General features: G+C 37.9%; 1 protein-coding gene across 4 annotated transcripts; it reads right to left on the bottom strand.

The window, feature by feature from the left end:
- Window positions 1-16,002: 16,002 nt before the first annotated feature.
- On the bottom strand, window positions 16,003-17,767 carry LOC127814146 (zinc finger CCCH domain-containing protein 48-like). 4 transcript variants are annotated; one of them, XM_052355431.1, is made up of 4 exons: window positions 17,655-17,767; window positions 17,120-17,266; window positions 16,446-16,543; window positions 16,003-16,328 (listed from the first exon to the last, which is right to left on the bottom strand). In XM_052355431.1, the coding sequence occupies exons 2-4, from the start codon at window positions 17,135-17,137 to the stop codon at window positions 16,163-16,165; spliced, it is 282 nt and encodes a 93-aa protein (XP_052211391.1). In that variant the 5' UTR covers window positions 17,138-17,266; window positions 17,655-17,767; the 3' UTR covers window positions 16,003-16,162. The 4 variants fall into 4 exon arrangements, with proteins under 4 accessions (XP_052211391.1, XP_052211387.1, XP_052211390.1 ...); XM_052355427.1 differs by lacking the exon at window positions 17,655-17,767 and adding an exon at window positions 16,864-17,042 and having other exon boundaries at window positions 17,120-17,260; XM_052355430.1 differs by lacking the exon at window positions 17,655-17,767 and adding an exon at window positions 16,864-16,999 and having other exon boundaries at window positions 17,120-17,218.
- Between the last annotated feature and the right edge of the window lie 418 nt (window positions 17,768-18,185).

Here is an 18,185-nt window from a genome sequence, read left to right as displayed (position 1 = left end):
TGTAGGCTCTTGTGATTGGTAAAAATTTCGAACTTCTCGCCATATAAATAATGTCTCCAAATCTTTAAGGCAAACACCACTGCTGCCAACTCCAAATCATGGGTCGAGTAGTTCCTCTCATGGTTCTTGAGCTGTCGGGACCCATAGGTAATGACCCCACCGTGCTACATCAGCACACACCCCAAATCATTTCTTGAGGCGTTAGTGTATACCATAAATACTCCCGATCCATTTAGCATAGCTAGTACTGGAGCAGTTATTAGCTTATCTTTAAGAGTCTGAAAGCTTTCTTCGCACCGCTCGCTCTAATCGAACTTCACCCCTTTCTGAGTTAACTTGGTGAGGGGCGTTGCAATCTTGAAAAATCCTTCCACGAACTTTCTATAATATCCAGCTAATCCCAAGAAACTCTTAACTTCGGTAACCGACTGAGGTTGCTTCCAATTCTTCACAACTGCTATTTTGGCTGGGTTGACCGATATTCCTTCGGCCAATATAACATGACCTAAAAATGCCACTTGGTATAACCAAAATTCATATTTTGAGAATTTGGCATACAACTTATGTTTTTGCAACGTTTGCAATATTACCCTTAAATGTGACTCGTGCTCTTCTTCCAAGGGAGAATATATTAGTATGTCGTCTATAAATACAATCACAAACTTGTCCAAAAATAGTTTGAAGACTCGATTCATAGTATCCATAAAAGCTGCTAGGGTATTGGTTAACCCGAATGGCATCACTAGAAATTCGTAGTGCCCATATCGAGAACAAAAAGCTATCTTGGGCACATCTTCTGCCTTGATCCTCAATTGATAGTACCTTGATATCAAGTCGATTTTTGAGAAAACCTTGGCTCCTTGTAATTGGTCAAACAGCTCCTCTATTCTGGGGAGCGGGTACTTATTCTTGATAGTTATCTTGTTTAGCTACCAATAGTTTATACACTTCCTTAGACTCCCATCATTTTTCTTAACAAAGAGTACTGGTGCACCCCATGGCGACATACTTGGTCTAATGAACCCCTTGTCCAATAACTCTTGGAGTTGGGTTTTTAATTCTCTTAATTCTGCAGGGGCCATTTTATACGGGGGTATTGAAACCGGACCTGCCCTTGGCACAATTTCTATCGAAAACTCGATCTCTCTCTAGGGTGGCAATCCAGGCAATTCTTCGGGAAACAAATCCCTGAACTCTCTGATGATTCACACTTCTTCGATTTTTAATGGTTTCTCGCTTTTCCCTTGGACACAAGTCAAGTATCCCTGTGCCCCTTGACGTAATAGTTTCTCAGCCTTTAGAGCCGAGATCCACTTCCGTTCACTTGCCCTCATTTTCCCTCGAAACTTGACGTTCGAGTCTCCGCTCTTGAGACAGACTGTCTTAGCTTTACAATCCAATGTAGCGTTGTATTTGATTAGGAAGTCCATTCCTAGAATCACGTCAAAATCTTGAAATTCCAGAAGGATCAAATCCACCAGGAACTCAACTTCTCCTATCTGAAATTTTCTATTTGTATAACCTGATAAGGTTTCTAGAGACTTCCCCATTGGGGTTGCCACAATCATATGACAGTTCAAGTTTTTTTATTTTTCTCCTAATATTTCAGCAAATGCATGTGAAATGAATGAATGACTTGCGCTTGAATCTATCAAGACATGCATAGGAATACCAGATAATAACATGGTACCTTCAATTACGGCTGGGTCTTCTGCCGTATCTTGTCGTGTCAAATGAAACACCTTTTCCTGCTGCACTCTAGCATTTCCTGATGTCCCCTGAGGTTGACTTATCAGCTGCGGCTTGGGACTGTCCCATGCAAAATGACATGTCTACTGGCAGTTGAAACAAGTGATTCCTCTCTTAGGGCAGTTCTGGTTGAGATGTCCCTCTTCTCCGTAGTTGTAGCAACCCTTCGTTCCAAGACGACACAGCTTTCCAGGGTGTTGCTTCTAGCATCTTTTGCACGGAGTACTAGGCTTGAATTTTGGCCTCTGGAGATCCAGCTTCTTGCCTGCTTTATGACCATTCACTTGCTAAGTTTCTACTTGGATAGCTTCGATCCGACATAGGTTAGCCTCAGTGGTAAAGGCTTGCAATACCACTTCTGTATAAGACTGAGTACTTATATTGCTCAAGGCCCTCTGAAGCCTCAGATTCAGCCCCCCAAAAAACTTCTGAGCTTTGATCCTTTCATCCACTTCATAAATGGGCTTGTACCTGATCAATCGGTTAAAAACATCCTCGTACTGGGTGACAGTCATGTCCCCGGTTTGCTTTAACTCCATAAATTCTCTTTCTTTTTTCATTCTTAGATTTAGGGGAAAGTACTTCTCATTGAAGAGTTCCTTGAATTGCTCCCAAGTAATGTAGGGTGCCCTAGCTCGAGGTGTTATTGCCCTTTTGACTTCTTTCCACCATCTGTCTGCCTTATCTTGCAACATAAAGGTGGCACAGTTGACTTTCTCTTCTTCTCCATAATGTAGGTGGTCTAGCAGCTTTTCTATTTGTTCGATTCAGAATTCCCCTTCGCTGGGGTCTACGCCAAGTTTCCCTTGAAAGACGGGAGGCTTCTGTCGACGGTAGAGGTCGAGCATGTTAAGTGTATGGTCGTCCCGGGAGTGAGTTTCTTGCATAAATCCCACCATGCTCCCCAGTATTCGCTCCATTTGATCCAGTCGACTGCTCCCAGTCTCCTGGCTAAAGTCACCTTCCGGGTGTCACTTGTGTTTCCTTCTGTATTCCTAGCTTGTTGGTTGGGTGTCCTAGGTCCTACTGTTAACCTCATTTGAGTGTTCACCATATGAAAGAAAGTAGCATTCTGGATTAGATATCAGGGTCTTACCATTCGATAAGGTAAATCCTCAATTAATTCTACATACATTATACATTCGACTGCAAAATGTCATAGGTACACACTACATAAGTCACATAGATCATAGACAACACACTACATGAGTCACGTAGATAGTTAGAACATTTCTAGTTAGATCTACTTTGATCCCGATGACCTCCATATCCAGACGTTCTTCTCGTCTTTGGACTCATACGGTGGTGCCTCGGGATCGTCCATCACTTTTTCAATCTCTTCCTCGTCCTCGGAGTTCGTGTCCTCAAACTCGAGAGGGTTATCTTCGGCCCAGAATATAGGTATGTTGTCTTCTTCTTCTGTTTCAATCGGATCTCCCATCTCTCATGCTTCTCCTACCTCGATCGAGTTCTCCATTCCTTCTTCCTCTTCGTCCTCGAGTGGGTCCCCTATTTCTTCGTCGGGCTCATCCGCTAGCACCGGCTCATATAGCTCTACCAGTAGCTCACGAATCCGTGCGCAATAAAGACGGAATTCGGGAAACTACTCGCCCTGCCGAACCCAATCTGCGAAGTCCTACAGGTTGCATTCCAAGACACCGACCATCATGTCTATCTAGAGTTGGACTAGATTAGGCCAGAGTCGATAACTCAGGGGTACGTCGTCGAGGATTTCTTCCATTTGGACTAGGTGTTCCATGATTCCCTCATTTGGTTCCGGGATCCGGTTCTCCAAACGATGTGCCCAATGATCAACTAAGACCTGCTCTGAGAAGTTTCTAGCCATCCTGTCATCACAACTTCTATTAGTACCCCTAACTGTCCTCGAGTTGGTACTTCCAACCCGCTAGGCTCAATCTAAGTTTTTCTTCCTAGGTACTCTACTTAGTTGAGCTCTGATACCAACTATAATACCCCACTTACCCTAGGTGTGTTATGCCTTAGGAAATTTGGGTATTATTTTTTTTTTCTAAATTACATTATTCTTGAAATTCCTTAAGACCTATCTAGTGCTTAATTTATACACTAGAGGTAAATACAATCTTATAAAGCGGAAGCTGAATCGAACCTGCTCATGGCATTACATAAATAACTGAAAATGGCATTTATTACAAAGTTGATATGTAAGCTTCTGAAAATAAATTAAAACGTACATAATTCTTGAACTATTCATATTACAACATAACATGACACATTTACTCGTTTCTTGACGTCTCGCGTCACTACACATCTTCAACCTCTGTATCATCACTGTAAATCCCGACTGGAACGTCGAATGTTCCAAGGGCGAACTCAAGTTAGGTGATGAACCATCTAAGTAAGGGTACATAATGCTATATCATGTGTGTATGCAATGTTTTTCATCGTAGGTGTCAACTGCACCCCTCATGCTACCTACCATTTTTTGCGGCCACTTCTTTCGAAGCCGGGGTGTATGGGTGCACCCATGGTAAATCAACGGTGCCAGTTCGTACTCCCTACGGCCTCAATGTGAGTGATCAATGATATCAACGTGTATTTATGCATCCCATAATCATGTCATGTATGCAGTCTACGTGATGGGTACATATCAGAGTATGCCAATATGATGAAAGCATTCTCGAAGATAAACATTTATAACCGTACTAAGGTTGAAACGGTACACTTACTTTTAAGTTGCCTCGAAAAGCGTGTCAGCCTTGAAAATCGTGTTGAGCGGGCTATTTCTCAATCCTCTTGCCCTCAAAGACTCCTAAAACATTAAATTTATTTTCAGAACATTACTTTACTATTTTTTCATAATTTCTACAATTTCTCTTTATTTCTAAGTCTTATTTCTTCAAAATTACATAATAATTATCTAGACTTTCATATAATTCAATTTTTCTTTACTAATATTCCTTAAATAATATTTCTAGCCTTCTAGAATTTTCTTGGAATTTTTCAAATTAAACTACTATTTTTTCCTTATTTCCATAATAGCAAAATTACTTAAATAAATAATAAATTTAGCATTTTCCAGACATAAACCATATTCTAGATTTTTTCTGGAATTTTTTCAAAATTTTTCAAAACTTTATCCTATTTTATTTTATTTTCTTTTCCTTTCTTTCCTTTTTTTTTTTCCCTCTTTTTTTTCTTTATTTTTTTCTTGCAGGCACGTGGAAGGCACGTGCCTTCTTCCCACTCGCGGGCGCGTACAGCCACGCACCCATCTGGTTCGTCTTCTCCGGCAGCCTTGTCGCCGCCGGCGACGATGCCGAGCCTCCAAGCTTCAAAAGAAGCTTCCCTCCCTCTTAATTTCAACCTCCCGAACCCTATTATGGGCTTAAATTTTAGAAAAAAACACAAGAAGTACCTCGATTTTGCGTTTGAAGGCACGGCTCCGGCGAAGTCGTGATTTTCCGATGAGGCTTGGATCTCCTTCTTCGCTGCTCCGCTAGCCACCAAATTCACTAGAAAGCTTGCCCACGATGCGAGGACCAAAACCCCACTCTCAAATCTCTCAAACACTTCCCCAATCGATTGATCTATGAAGTAAACAATTTCAGATGAATGGGGCTGCTCGTTCGCGACTATTTATAGCCAAAACTCGGCGTGTCTTGTCCCATCACGAACGCCACGCGTCCTAGAAGCCATTCCCGACGGCCATTCTTCATTAAATGCTCCCATTCTCCTTGATTTTGCTTGTTGCAGGCGCGGCTAGGGCATGGCGCGCGCTTGCTCTGATTTTTTCCATATTTTCTAGTTTTTTTTATATACATATATACATACATATATACATATATATATGATATACATACATACATACTTACATATGAGATTATATATAATATACATACAGTAACACAAAATCCCATTTTCAATACAAAATTATGATATTTTACATATATAAACACTATTTATTATTTCATACTATGATTTAGACTAAATAAATTTATACTTACCTTATTGATAAACACTTAGAAATTCTAATAATTTCTGTAGGATCTCAAAACACTAAATTTTGATTTATTATTTACGATATCTAAGGGTATTACACATCTTCTTGTTGTAAACCCAATGATTGCTCCGTTCCTGCCATATGAAATAAATAGAAGCCTGTAGAATAAGGCAGTTAAAGATCTCCCATGGGTTCTTACTGCACCGTCACCTAGTAACCCACTTGACACCCTGGTCCCATCGTGACCAAGGCAAGTTGAATTTTGCTTGTTTCCTAAAGAAATCAAAATGCTTTTGGAGTAAGGACAAGCAAAGAAAATGTGACACTGTCATTACGCTGCCCTCTTACAAAGATAACGCCGATTGAGGATGGGAAGATATAGATTAATCTTGGCTAAAGTGGAAAGACGTTCCCAAAATCGCAATCTCATCAAATATAAAAATCAAATTTACTTCCTTTGTTCAACTTGTTCATGGACATCATAAGATCTTTCTCAATAAATTAGTTGATTTTAGCAATTCTGATCGTATTGATTCACAACCTAATATTTGTAACAATAGTTTCTTTAGTATCCGCATCTCTAACTTATGGAACTTTTTATTATTGACAACCTTAATCATTATCTCTTCATTGTCAGTAGCTTTAGAATCTCCTAGATAGATTCTCTAACAAGTTTTTTGGTTTTGTTTCAAAAAGAAAAATTTTATCTGTTCTCATTTTTTGACAAAAGATAGCTAATTCACAATTATCTTTAATTGACATCTTCTATGATGTGCCAGTTGATTTGTTGACTATTTGTGGTTCATCTCGTGATCAATTTGTCTTTGTCAATGTTGATCGGTGCTTTTTATTCCGCTTCATATTTAGTTAATTAAAAGTCATATTTAATCGGCTAGTAATGTTTTCAAAAATTAAAAACACTTTTACCTTTTAAAGTGTTTATATATTCTTTGAAAAGTAATTGATAGATTTAAGAAAAAAATGTTGTTGATTACTTGAAAAAATACTTATAATGTGATAAATATAAAATATAAAATCAAAACACTATATACAAATAGCATTACAATATTCTTATTTATATATCTTCAATGAAGTGATCATGAAGCCAATAATAAATTAGTATAATCTGATCCAAATGATGCTGGAAGGCTACCCATAAACAAACATAGAAGTATACAGTCATTAGTGAAGTATACAGTCATTAGTTAATGAGCTTACTTTGGCATAGGATTATGTCTTGGATTAATTGTGTCCGCTCATGCATGGATCCGCCCTTGTCTCTCTCCCTCTCTCTCGTATATATAGAGGTTCCCATGTCGCATTTAGTTTAATTGAGGGTATTTTGTTGTTATTTCTTTTTTGACCAAAATTGTGCTTTATTTTCCTTTTCAGCCCTCGCTTATCAATTGTAATGCAAAATTACAATTGATATTTTTATACAATTGTAGTCCGTTAAAAGCTTTCACAAGCCAATGCACACCTAAATCATCCAAAAGATCCATTAAATACAACAAAAATATTATTTTTATACGCAAATTTGATATTTTTTATGATACTTATGCATTGATATATTATATTATGTGCTATATTAATATAAATGTATAAGATTCAATATAGAATGTTAATGAAAGAAGGTCGTGAAAATTAAGATTTTAAGTGGGATCGAAGTAGGGTTCATAAAATTAAATCGTAAAATCATAAATTTTTAAAAATAATTAAAGATCTCTTTTATTTATTCTGATGAAAAAAATACGAAAGAGTTAACAAAAATAATTTTTATTGAACATTTATCTTTTAGTTTTGGTGAAAACATAGTTTGTTAATAATATATTTAATATTTATAAAATTATAAGTATCTTTTCAATTAATTAACAACATTTTTTCGTAAAACTATTAACTATAAAGAAGTGTTATAAATATATTTTTAAAATTATAGAGTTTTAAGTTTTTTTTTAATTTTTTTTTGATAATTATACACTTTTTACGTACAACAAAAATGCTTATAATTTTTGAAAAATAGTTGATAATTTATAAAGAAGTGTCGTCAATTCCTTAAAGAAATACTTGTAATTATGTGCTTGTCAAAACATAAGAACGTCATGTACAAATAATATTTTCTCTTACTTTAGTGCTTGTAGTTGTACAATAACATTTTCTCTTACTTTAGTGTTAGCTATATATATATTTTTTTCTTTTTTTCTGTAAATAAGAATTTTATAGAACAAAAGAGCCCAGTGCAATAGCGACTAAGAACACAACAGGGGAATACCCTAAGCAGAGAACAGACCAACAACACCGACTAACTAAAGGAAAAATGATGAAACACACCGCCACAAACATACATGGCAAGAGAAAAGCCACAAAAGGCAGACACAGTGAAAACAAAAGAACCATAGACATATGAACCATCAAAGCAATTGAAGATCTACAACGAGACCTCTCGGTGAAAAAAATCAAGCACTCGGACATGACCGGAGGCATGTATGAGGGAGACGCCAGAAACGAACCAGGGCAATGCTCTGCAGGGACCAAGAAAACTAAATGAAGACCAGCCTCACCCAAACCACCTGCCGGATTTGGAACGCAAGCTGGGTGGAATGATGCTCACTATCCCGAAAGTATCGGTTGTTACGCTGATGCCAAATAAAATGGACTGCCACCTAAAGAGTAAGCCGATGAGCCACCACTCACGGAGATTTACCGTGCAACCAATAAGTAGCCCAGCAAACACCCCGCTCCCAACTCCTCCAGGGCCAAGCAAACTTCACATGACGTTTAAGATGCTGCAAAACCTGTTTAGAATAAACACAACTAAACAATAAGTGGCTATGGCTCTCCATCGCGCCCCTGCACAAGAAACACCTGTTAGGAAAATCCAAATATAGGTTTAATCGATCTAAAGTAAAAAGGTGCTCCTTAATGGCAAGCCAAAGAATAAAAGCATAAGATGGGACCCCAGAGGAGTGCCAAAACAAATGAAACCAAGGGACCCGAGGACTCTTGCATCTCAACATACTCATAACAGAGCGGATTGAGAAACAACCGTCAGGCGCAGGGATCCACCAAGGGAGGTCAGGGACAAGACTACGAGGAGGACTCGACAAAGACTCCACAATCAGCTAAGCTTCTCTCGAGAACTGCACAAGGGGCCACGACCAAGTTCCATGAGAGATAATGGAGGAGACCTTAGCTATAGAAGAGATACCCGTCTTCCTAGGCGGGGAACGAGAGAAGTAAACGACCAGCACACCGAAGGGATGCCATTGGTCATGCCAGAGAAAAACATGATGACCATTGCTAATTTTCCAACCAATAAGCGGACAAACAACGCCCCTAAGGTTAAGCATCCTATGCCAATACCACATACAAGAGTAAGGAGGCGTAAGAAGCCAGAAACAAGAGTCCTTAATACGGTACGAGTGGATCCATCTAATCCAAAGGGACTCAAAAGAGGCATGCATGAGGCGCCAGATCAATTTGGCTACAAGAGCTTAGTTCCAGATATAAAGGGGGTGCAAACCAAGGCCTCTTTGATCTTTGGGAAACAAATATCAGACCAAGCAACCTTAGCTTTATAGGGAGACAAGTCCGGACCATCCCATAAGAAAGCATGAATGACTTTCTCCATTTCCTTAAGAACCTTCTTGGGGAGCACAAAAATTGATGCCCAAAACACATGAACGGTAGATAAGACAGATTGGACAAGCTAGAGGCGGCCCGCAAAAGAAAGGAGGCGACCCCTCCAAGAAGCAACTTTGGAACGAACACGGTCCAAGATAGGACAACAATCATTATAAGTAAGCTGCTTCGAGATAAGGGGAATCCCAAGATAGCGAATAAGAAGAGAGCCCTGCCTAAAACCTGATTCCTACACTAGAGAAGCACAAAGATCAGGGTCAGCACAACAAACAAAGCAATCACTTTTAGTTGGATTCGTCTCTAACCCAGACATCACAGCAAAAAGATCAAGGCATTACTTTGGAATGTGGACCGAAGCCAAGTCGCCATTGGAAAAAGGCATGAGGTCATCAACAAACATGAGCATGGCAATGTCTTACCTATCACACTTTCAATGGTAATGGAAATCATCTGCGTGCGAGTGATAGGAGACAATACCATGGAGAACTTGCATGATCAGGACAAAGAGATAAGGGGAAAGAGGATCCCCTTGCTTAAGGCCTCGACCACCAGGGAAAAAATCATGGAGCATCCCATTAACCTTAACTGAGAAATAGGTCGTAGACACACAGGCCTTGATCCAAGAGACAAAGCTGGGGGGGGGGGAATTCATATGGTGCAGAACACAAAGAAGGAAATCCCAATCCACCGAATCATAAGCCTTACTAAGATCAACCTTAAGAGCACATCTGGTAGGACCCTTCGGGATGTGGTATTGATGTAGTAACTCCTGTGCCATTAGGATATTGTCACCTATAGACCCATTAGGCACAAAGGCGGTCTGGGAGACATCGACCAACTGGGGTAACAGAGGCTTAATTCAAATGGCAAGAATCTTGGAGATGACCTTATAGGCAACGTTACAGCAAGAAATAGGATGGAACTGGCTAGGCGACTCCGGGTGGGGGAACTTAGGCACTAGGATGATGATAGTAGCATTGATCTCACCCAGTAATTTACCTGATTGGAAAAAGCTAGAAACAACAGCTATAAAATCTGCCCCAATAATATCCCAAGCATGACGAAAAAACTTGACAGTGAAACCGTCAGGACCAGGGGCTTTATCATCCCCCATCGAGAACAGAGTCGATCGAATCTTCTTATCCAAGACATCTCTCAGTAGATCTAGTCGAGCATCAGGGGAGATGGCCCTATCAACATACATGACAAGCGACCCACGGCTGAAAGCAGTCCCTCTAGAACGGGGCCCGAGAAGATCACAGAAATGGGATAGGAGGACTTGAGGAACCTCAGATTTCGAGGACATGGGGGAACCATCAGACCTGATCAAACTATGAATATGTTGAAAATTACTATTAGAAAGCATATGTTGGAAAAAGAAACGGGAACATCGATCCCCTTCCCACTCTAGCGAATATGGGCACAAAGACGAAAGAATTCACTTTCTTGGGATAAAGCAACCGAATAAGATCGAGCAAGGTCACACTCACGGGCTCGAAGGGAGGCGTTGGAGGGGGAGGAATAAAGAAGCCCCTGGATCTCCTGAAGCTGGGTTATAAGGCCTAAAACACATGAAGTCACATGACCTTGCTTGGTGTTGAGGAACTTGAGACCATGCTTGACAGCCTTGAGCTTTTTAACAAGGCGATACATAGTCCAGTCATCCATCCTTAAGGCCCAACAAGATTGAAGTGTTTGAGCAAAGGAAAGGTGTGCAACCAGATGATTATTGAAGCGAAAAGGCCCACCTCTCCTGCCCTGATCATTCTGCAAGGAGATCGTCATAAGGCTGTGATCTGAGATACCTGGTAGAAGGAGGGAAGTTAAGCTATCACCAAACTGTGCCAGCCACCCATCATTAACAAGAACACGATCCAACTTGTGAAAGATACAATTAGAGCCTAAACGTCTGTTATTCCACGTCAGAATAGGGCCACTAAAGGAAAGGTCTTGAAGGGAGGCTCGGTTGAGGAAGTCAACAAAACGAGCCATACCTAGAGAACGGTCCAAATTACTACCCCGGATTCATACTGATGCTTACAAACATTAAAATCTCCCATAAGAAGCCACGGGGAGAAATTAATGCCAGGAACCAAGGAAAGAAGGTGATGCCATAACCGGGACTGGTCAGGCTTATCATAACTGGCATAGATACAAGAAACAACAAACTCTTTATGATCCGCACGTCTAATACATAAAAGATGAAGAAATTGATCCGAGCCTCCAAGAACTGACATAGAGAAAACACTAGGATCAAACCAAATCCAAATACGCCCCTGGGGACTAAACTCATAGCTCATAAGCCAAGACCAACGAGGCATAATATTACAGGCAATGTCTTGAGAGCGGCTAAGCTGGACGCGGATCTCAAGAAGAGCACAAAACCTAAGATGATGTTGAAAAATCAAGGAGCGGGCCTCCCATTGCTTTGTAGGGTGATTTAAACCCCTAATATTCCAAGCTCCAAGGATCATGGGGGGGATGGGGAGGTGGACGACTCACTAGCCTTCTTCTGGCTATATATATTCATGGTGTCTCAACCATGAAATTCCCATCCTAATTTTGCGACCACCTAAATATGATAGCTTGTGTCTTTTTTTTTTTTTTACCAAAATTATAATTATTCTTATGTGTTTGTGGACTAAGATCTAGTCAAATAAATTCAATAGGAGAACCAAAGCGAAATCTTGAGAAAACTCAGAGGGAGACTCTAATGGAAAAAGATTTGGAGGAAAAGAACCCAATGAATGCATACTAACCCAATAATGAAGGCCTACGAACGAAAAGCCCAAAAGCATAAAAATAAAGTTTTGCACAAAAAACTCTGGTAGAGTCTCAATAGACTCCTATCAAAGGAGCTCTAGGAGAGTTAAAAGGTCTTCCAGAAGAGTCTCTCGCGAGGTAGTCCTAGAACCAGAAGCATAAACAGACATCTCCGAAAATCTATCCAAGAATCATGCAAAGAATAAGGTTTATCCATAGAAATCTAAATCCTAATCAGTCTCAGAATACCCAGAATATTTATCAAAAATTAGATTAATGTAGTATTCTTTCGAATTTGTTTTCTTATTTTTGCATTTATTTTTATTTTGATTAAAAATTAAATCTAACATGTTCAATTAAAAATAAAAATAAATATCATAAGAAATATACACAATATACAAATTTTGATACTAACATTATAATCATAAAAATATGTACTTTATATATCTATCTACTGTGATGTCAGATAAAATAAACTTAGTATCCCTAATCTTTAGCTTACAAATAAAAAGCATATATATGAGAATTTAGTCATTTTATAACAATTACTTTTACCATGCAAATTTTGTTCTAATTTTTTCGTATCATTATTTTATCACCCTTAAATTGTTAAAAATTTACAAAATACCCTCTCTCCCCTTTTTCCCTGCTCTTTTTTTTTAACTCCCACAACAATAAAATTGAAAAAGAAATTGACGTTATACTTTATAAATTTTAAGTTCATATCCCAAATAGTCTTTAAACTTTATATTTTGCTAAGTCTTTGAAATTTCTCGAATTAGTCACAATACATCAAGTTCAGAAATTTTTAGAGGTGTGAAAATTTTTTAAGGAAGAAATTTTGGTTAAGCACTGACAGATAGAAAAACTAAGACTTAAAACCCAAAAAATCTGGTTTATAGCCAATGCAGGAGCTTTTTAAGAGTTTTCTTTCGGAAAAAAATAAAAAAACTTTGAGAAAATTTTTTGTGAAAATATGTTCTTTACTTATAAAAAAGTGTATAATAAGTGTGTAAAATTTCAAAAATTGTAAAAATCTAGAAGGGACAATAAGAGAGGTCAAAATGGCTATTTGAGCAAGCCTTCGAAACTCTTTCTAATTGCTCCAACGGCCTCTTCCAGGGGTAGTTCGGTCATTTCAGCGATGCTCCATATTGTGTGGAAAAATATAAAAAACACCCAAAAAAAAGAATGTATTCAAACACTATCTCTATCGTACCTTGTATGATTTTTTATTTTTCGTTTTCTATAAATGAGATTTTTATTGAACAAAAAAAAAAAGAATACAACAACCATGATAGGGCATGCCCCGACTAACAAGACAAGATAAGAAAAAAAAAACTACCAACATGAAGAGCCAGAAGGGCACTACAATAGAAACTAGGCCATACCTAGATCCTCACAAAGAAACAAACAGGCTTAACCACAAAATACTGTGAACCTAACAACCAAAATGAAAAGAGTCATTCCTCACAACAAATACCAAAAAAAAAAAATTGCTAGAGAAGGCCTCCAAATAGCCACAATTGCTTTCAAGGTGACAAATGCCGTCACGTATTCATCTCCCTAAGTGTTATTAGGCCTTTGATGCGAATGTCAACATTTAATAATGAAAACACCTAGTCACACACATAATACCTCTCTAAGCATTACTAGACTTTTTGGTTCAACATTTTATGATGGAAACACATTGTTACTCTCCTAAATAATAGCTTAGAATGTAAAGTATACTTGTATTTCAAGCCACCGTTTGACGTGAAAGCTGACAATTTATGATGTCAACTCTCAATTATTAAGTATCATCAAAACATAAGAGTGACCAATCTTTTAAACTTTCTATACCTTTAATTATCATGAAAGTTGTCAAAAGGGCCGCAATGCTTAACCTTGCAATGACTAATGAAAGGATAGGGCATGCCTTCGATCAACAACACAAGAAACATAGAGATAAACTAACACATCGAAAGAAAAAAAAAAAAAAAAGATCTTGCCATCAAAGACAAAGAGCGAAAGCCCAGATAATTATTTCAAACATCCTGAAAGAATATGCTAAAAGTGGGCTAAAGTTAACCCTTGCTGAGAGCAGGGAAAATGCAAGGTGTCAGACAAGACCATACAATACTCTAGATCAGATAAGTAAAATGGGATGTCGACCTTTCCTTGTCGTAAACCCAACGATTGTTCCGTTCTTGCCACATGAAATAGACAGAAGCATGTAGAATAAGGCGGTTAAAGATCCCTCATGGGTTCTTACCCCAATGCCACCTAGTAGCCCACTTGACATCCTGGTCCCATCGTGACCACAGCTAATTGAATTTCACTCATCTTTGGAAGAAAGTCAAAATTCTTTTGGAGTAAGGACAACCAAAGAAAATGTGACATTGTCGTTACGTTGCTGGCCTACAAAGATAACACCGGTTGGGGAAGGGAAGATATAGATTAATCATGTATAAAGTGGAAAGATGCTCCCAAAATTACGATCTCATCAAAGATAAAAATCACACTTACTTCCTTTGTTCAACTTGTTCGTGGACATTATAAGATCTTTCTCAATAAATTAGTTGATTTGACCAATTCTAATCGTATTGATTCACAACCCGATATTTTTAACAGTACTTTCTTTAGTATCCACATCTCTAACTTGTGGAACTTTTTGTTATTAACAACCTTAATCATTATCTCTTCAATGTCAGTAGCTTTAGAATCTCCTACAAAGATTCTCCAACGAGTTTTTTGGTTTTATTTCAAAAAGAAAAATTTTATCTATTCTCATTTTTTGACAAATGATAGCTAATTCATAACTATCTTTAATTAACATCTTTTTTGATATGCTAATTGATTCGTTGACTATTTGTGGTTTATTTGGTGATCAATTTGTCTTTGTCAATTTTGATCGGCGCTTTCGATTCCACTTCAGATTTAGTTAGTAAAAGTCATATTTAATGGGTAGTAATGTTTTCAAAAATTAGAAACACTTTTACTTTTTAAAGTGTTTATAATCTTTGAATTGTAATTGATAGCCTCAAGAAAAAATGTTGTTAATTACTTGAAAAAATACTTATAATATTATGAATATAAAATATGATGTCAAAATACTGTGTACAAATAGCATTACGGTATTCTTATTTATGTATCTTCAATGAAGTGATCATGAAGTCGAGGACAAATTAGTATAATTTGATTCAAATGAAGCTTGAAGGCTTGCCGTAAACAAACATAGAAGTATGCGGTCATTAGTTAATAAGCTTAATTTGGCATAAGAATTATATGTCTCGAACAAATTGCATATCGATAATCTATTAAAAAGATCTTGGATTTTGGTTGAGAACGTGATTTTCCAATTTAAGGGTATTGTCTCAAATTGAGTTTTCGAAGTAAATAAACTAAAATAGGCTCTTTTAGGGTCTAAGTCATTTCTGAAAAATAGAAAAAAAATATCCAGACTTCAAAAATTAAGGTTGAGAAAACTTTCAAAAGAAGCAATTTTTTGTGAAGCCCCGATAGGTAGAAAAATCAAGATTTAAAACCTAAATATTCTAGTTTATTGTCGAATCAAGGGCTTCTCAAGAGTTCTCTTTTTTAAAAAAAAGAAAAGAAAAAATACTCAAAGAAAAATTAAAAAAAAAAAAAACCCTAGAAAGAAGCAATAAGTGAGGTCAAAGTGGCTGCGGGCTAAGCTTTTGAAACTTTTTTTAAGCAAATCCAATGGCCTCTTCCTGAAATAGTTCGGACATTTCAGCAATACTGGAAACTATAACTTGTACCCGTCAACAGATCGCTAACAGCCCTCAAGGGCATTTGAGTCATTTCACACTCTCCATGCACACTAAAAGTTTCAATTGCACGCAAGAATGCCTTGATGCCAATAACTTATCCATTTTATTGCATTCAACAAATAAACTTCATTCATTCAACAAACTAATTCCCCTCCAGCAGAAGAGCATATTTAGACACCTCGGGAGGGTGAATCAACGAATGAAACAATCAAAATACATTAATTACACTTTCTTAAACATAATAATGGCTGGCTCATGATGATGATGACGATGTCGTCTGCTTCTTCAACTCTGCATCCAATTTCCATACTGTTATTTGGCCCGTTGCATCCCCGGTGAAGAAGAGGCCTGTGCCTGCTGGGCCAATCTGAATTGCCCGCACTTCTCGTTTTGCAAACAGCTTGCCCCTTTCAGCGAACCTAAAACCCATTTCGTTTTCATAAAATCAAATCACTTGGTTGGTTAATTGTTTGTGCTGTAAAAAAAAAAAAAGAGGAGACATCTGGAGACGTGTGTATCATCTGTTTCATACTTACGTTGGCAAGTCATACAACCGGACATAGTTGTCGTGGCATGAGCAGAGCAGAATAGGTTTCGCCTCAGCATCATTAAGCCCACAAAGGCCAAGAACGCCCTGAAACATCAGACAGATTGGAATTTTACAATCTTATTTAGTTCAACTGCGAGCTTTTGGCCACTATGTTTGGATGATGACACCAAAGTGCTTCTTGAACAAAAGAAAATGCCCACGATTCAGTTCAAGTGTGAGTTTTTGGCGGTCACTATGTTTGGAAGAGCTAAAATTCTTCAAACTAATAGAGAACATAAAAGATAAAGGAGAGAAAAGAAGCAAAAAAGAACAAATATCCACATGTTAAGTGCATGCAGAAAAATGCAATACAGGGGATGGATGTAGCTAGCTAGTGCAAAAAATTCATTCACAATAGTCATTACATGTTCTTCTTCATGCGTGTAGATCATCTCTATGTCCCCAGCTTCGGTGGAACCCCAACCTTTATGCTTCTATCCAAAGAACAGGACAACAAATACTTGTCCCAGCAAAGAACACACATAACGACACCTGCATGTCCTTGTAGTGTTTGGACACACAGCAAGGTATTCAGGTCCCACACCTAAAACCCATGGAAGTCAAGACCTAAATGATAGGCCAAAACAGATCAATTGAAGATTAGAACGCCAATCAACTTACTCTTATTGTGTTGTCCATTGAACCGGAGTAGATCTTGTTTGCTCCAATAGCAAGACAAATAACGGCACGACTACAACCCTTCAGTGAAGCGATTAATTTAGGAGGTTCATTTTCGGACCTAAATTTTCAGGCCAATATGGTGCCACCCTATGGTAAAAGGGAAAGAATAAAAGAAAAAAAACTTCAGAACATACAAATTATGATATTACAACAGAAGGAAAAAGAAGATTAGTGAGAAGATTGCCTGGCAAATCTAAGGCTAACTTCAAGCATGCATCTTAATTTTTTAAAAGAGAAAAAGAAGCAAAAAATATAGAAGGAAAAAGACAAAACACCGTTAGCTACATGGAGATACCCTCAAGAAAAGACCACATAGACTCAATTTTCAAAAGAGAACATATGTTTAACAACAATAAGGAAGCATACATTATGCATCCAAAACCAACCATAGTGGTCTCCTTATACTTTTTCTAATGAGTACTCAATGGAGAATTGCAAAACTACGAAACAACTAACAAATCCATGAAGTATATACCTGTGTTGCAGCGAAAAGCGTAGGCCAAAGCACGAACTAGTACAATTGGTCCGAAGCGTCAGTTCATTGCCCGTCTGTGTGTCCACACCTGCAACACCCACAAAAAAATTAACAAATTTGACCACCATATTAGGAAATAAAATTTACAATTGTGCATTCAGGCCAAATGTAGAGTACCTTAACAGCATCTTCGTGCCCACAATACCATTGACCCTCCCTCCTCTGTCTCTATATAGCTTCGAAATCCATATCCAAATCCAAAACGTAATCAAAATCCAGATTCGAATTCAAAATCCCAATGCTAATCCCAATCCCTGCTCCCACCCTACCTCTTGTATATATAGAGGTTCCCATGTTGTTTAGTTTAGTTGGGGGTATTTTGTTGTTATTTTAGTTTTGCCCAAAATTGTGCTTTATTTGCTTTTGCAGCCCTCGCTTATCAATTGTAATGCAATTTTAGCCTTTGTTAGTTTGTTTCGTCTATTTTCGATCTCATTTTTTTGTTAAATAAAGAAAGAAAAGAATGGAAAT

This window comes from Diospyros lotus, chromosome 12 (assembly GCF_014633365.1).
Source record: "Diospyros lotus cultivar Yz01 chromosome 12, ASM1463336v1, whole genome shotgun sequence".
Classification (NCBI taxonomy): Eukaryota; Viridiplantae; Streptophyta; class Magnoliopsida; order Ericales; family Ebenaceae; genus Diospyros; species Diospyros lotus.
This window is presented reverse-complemented; position numbering and strand designations above follow the sequence as displayed.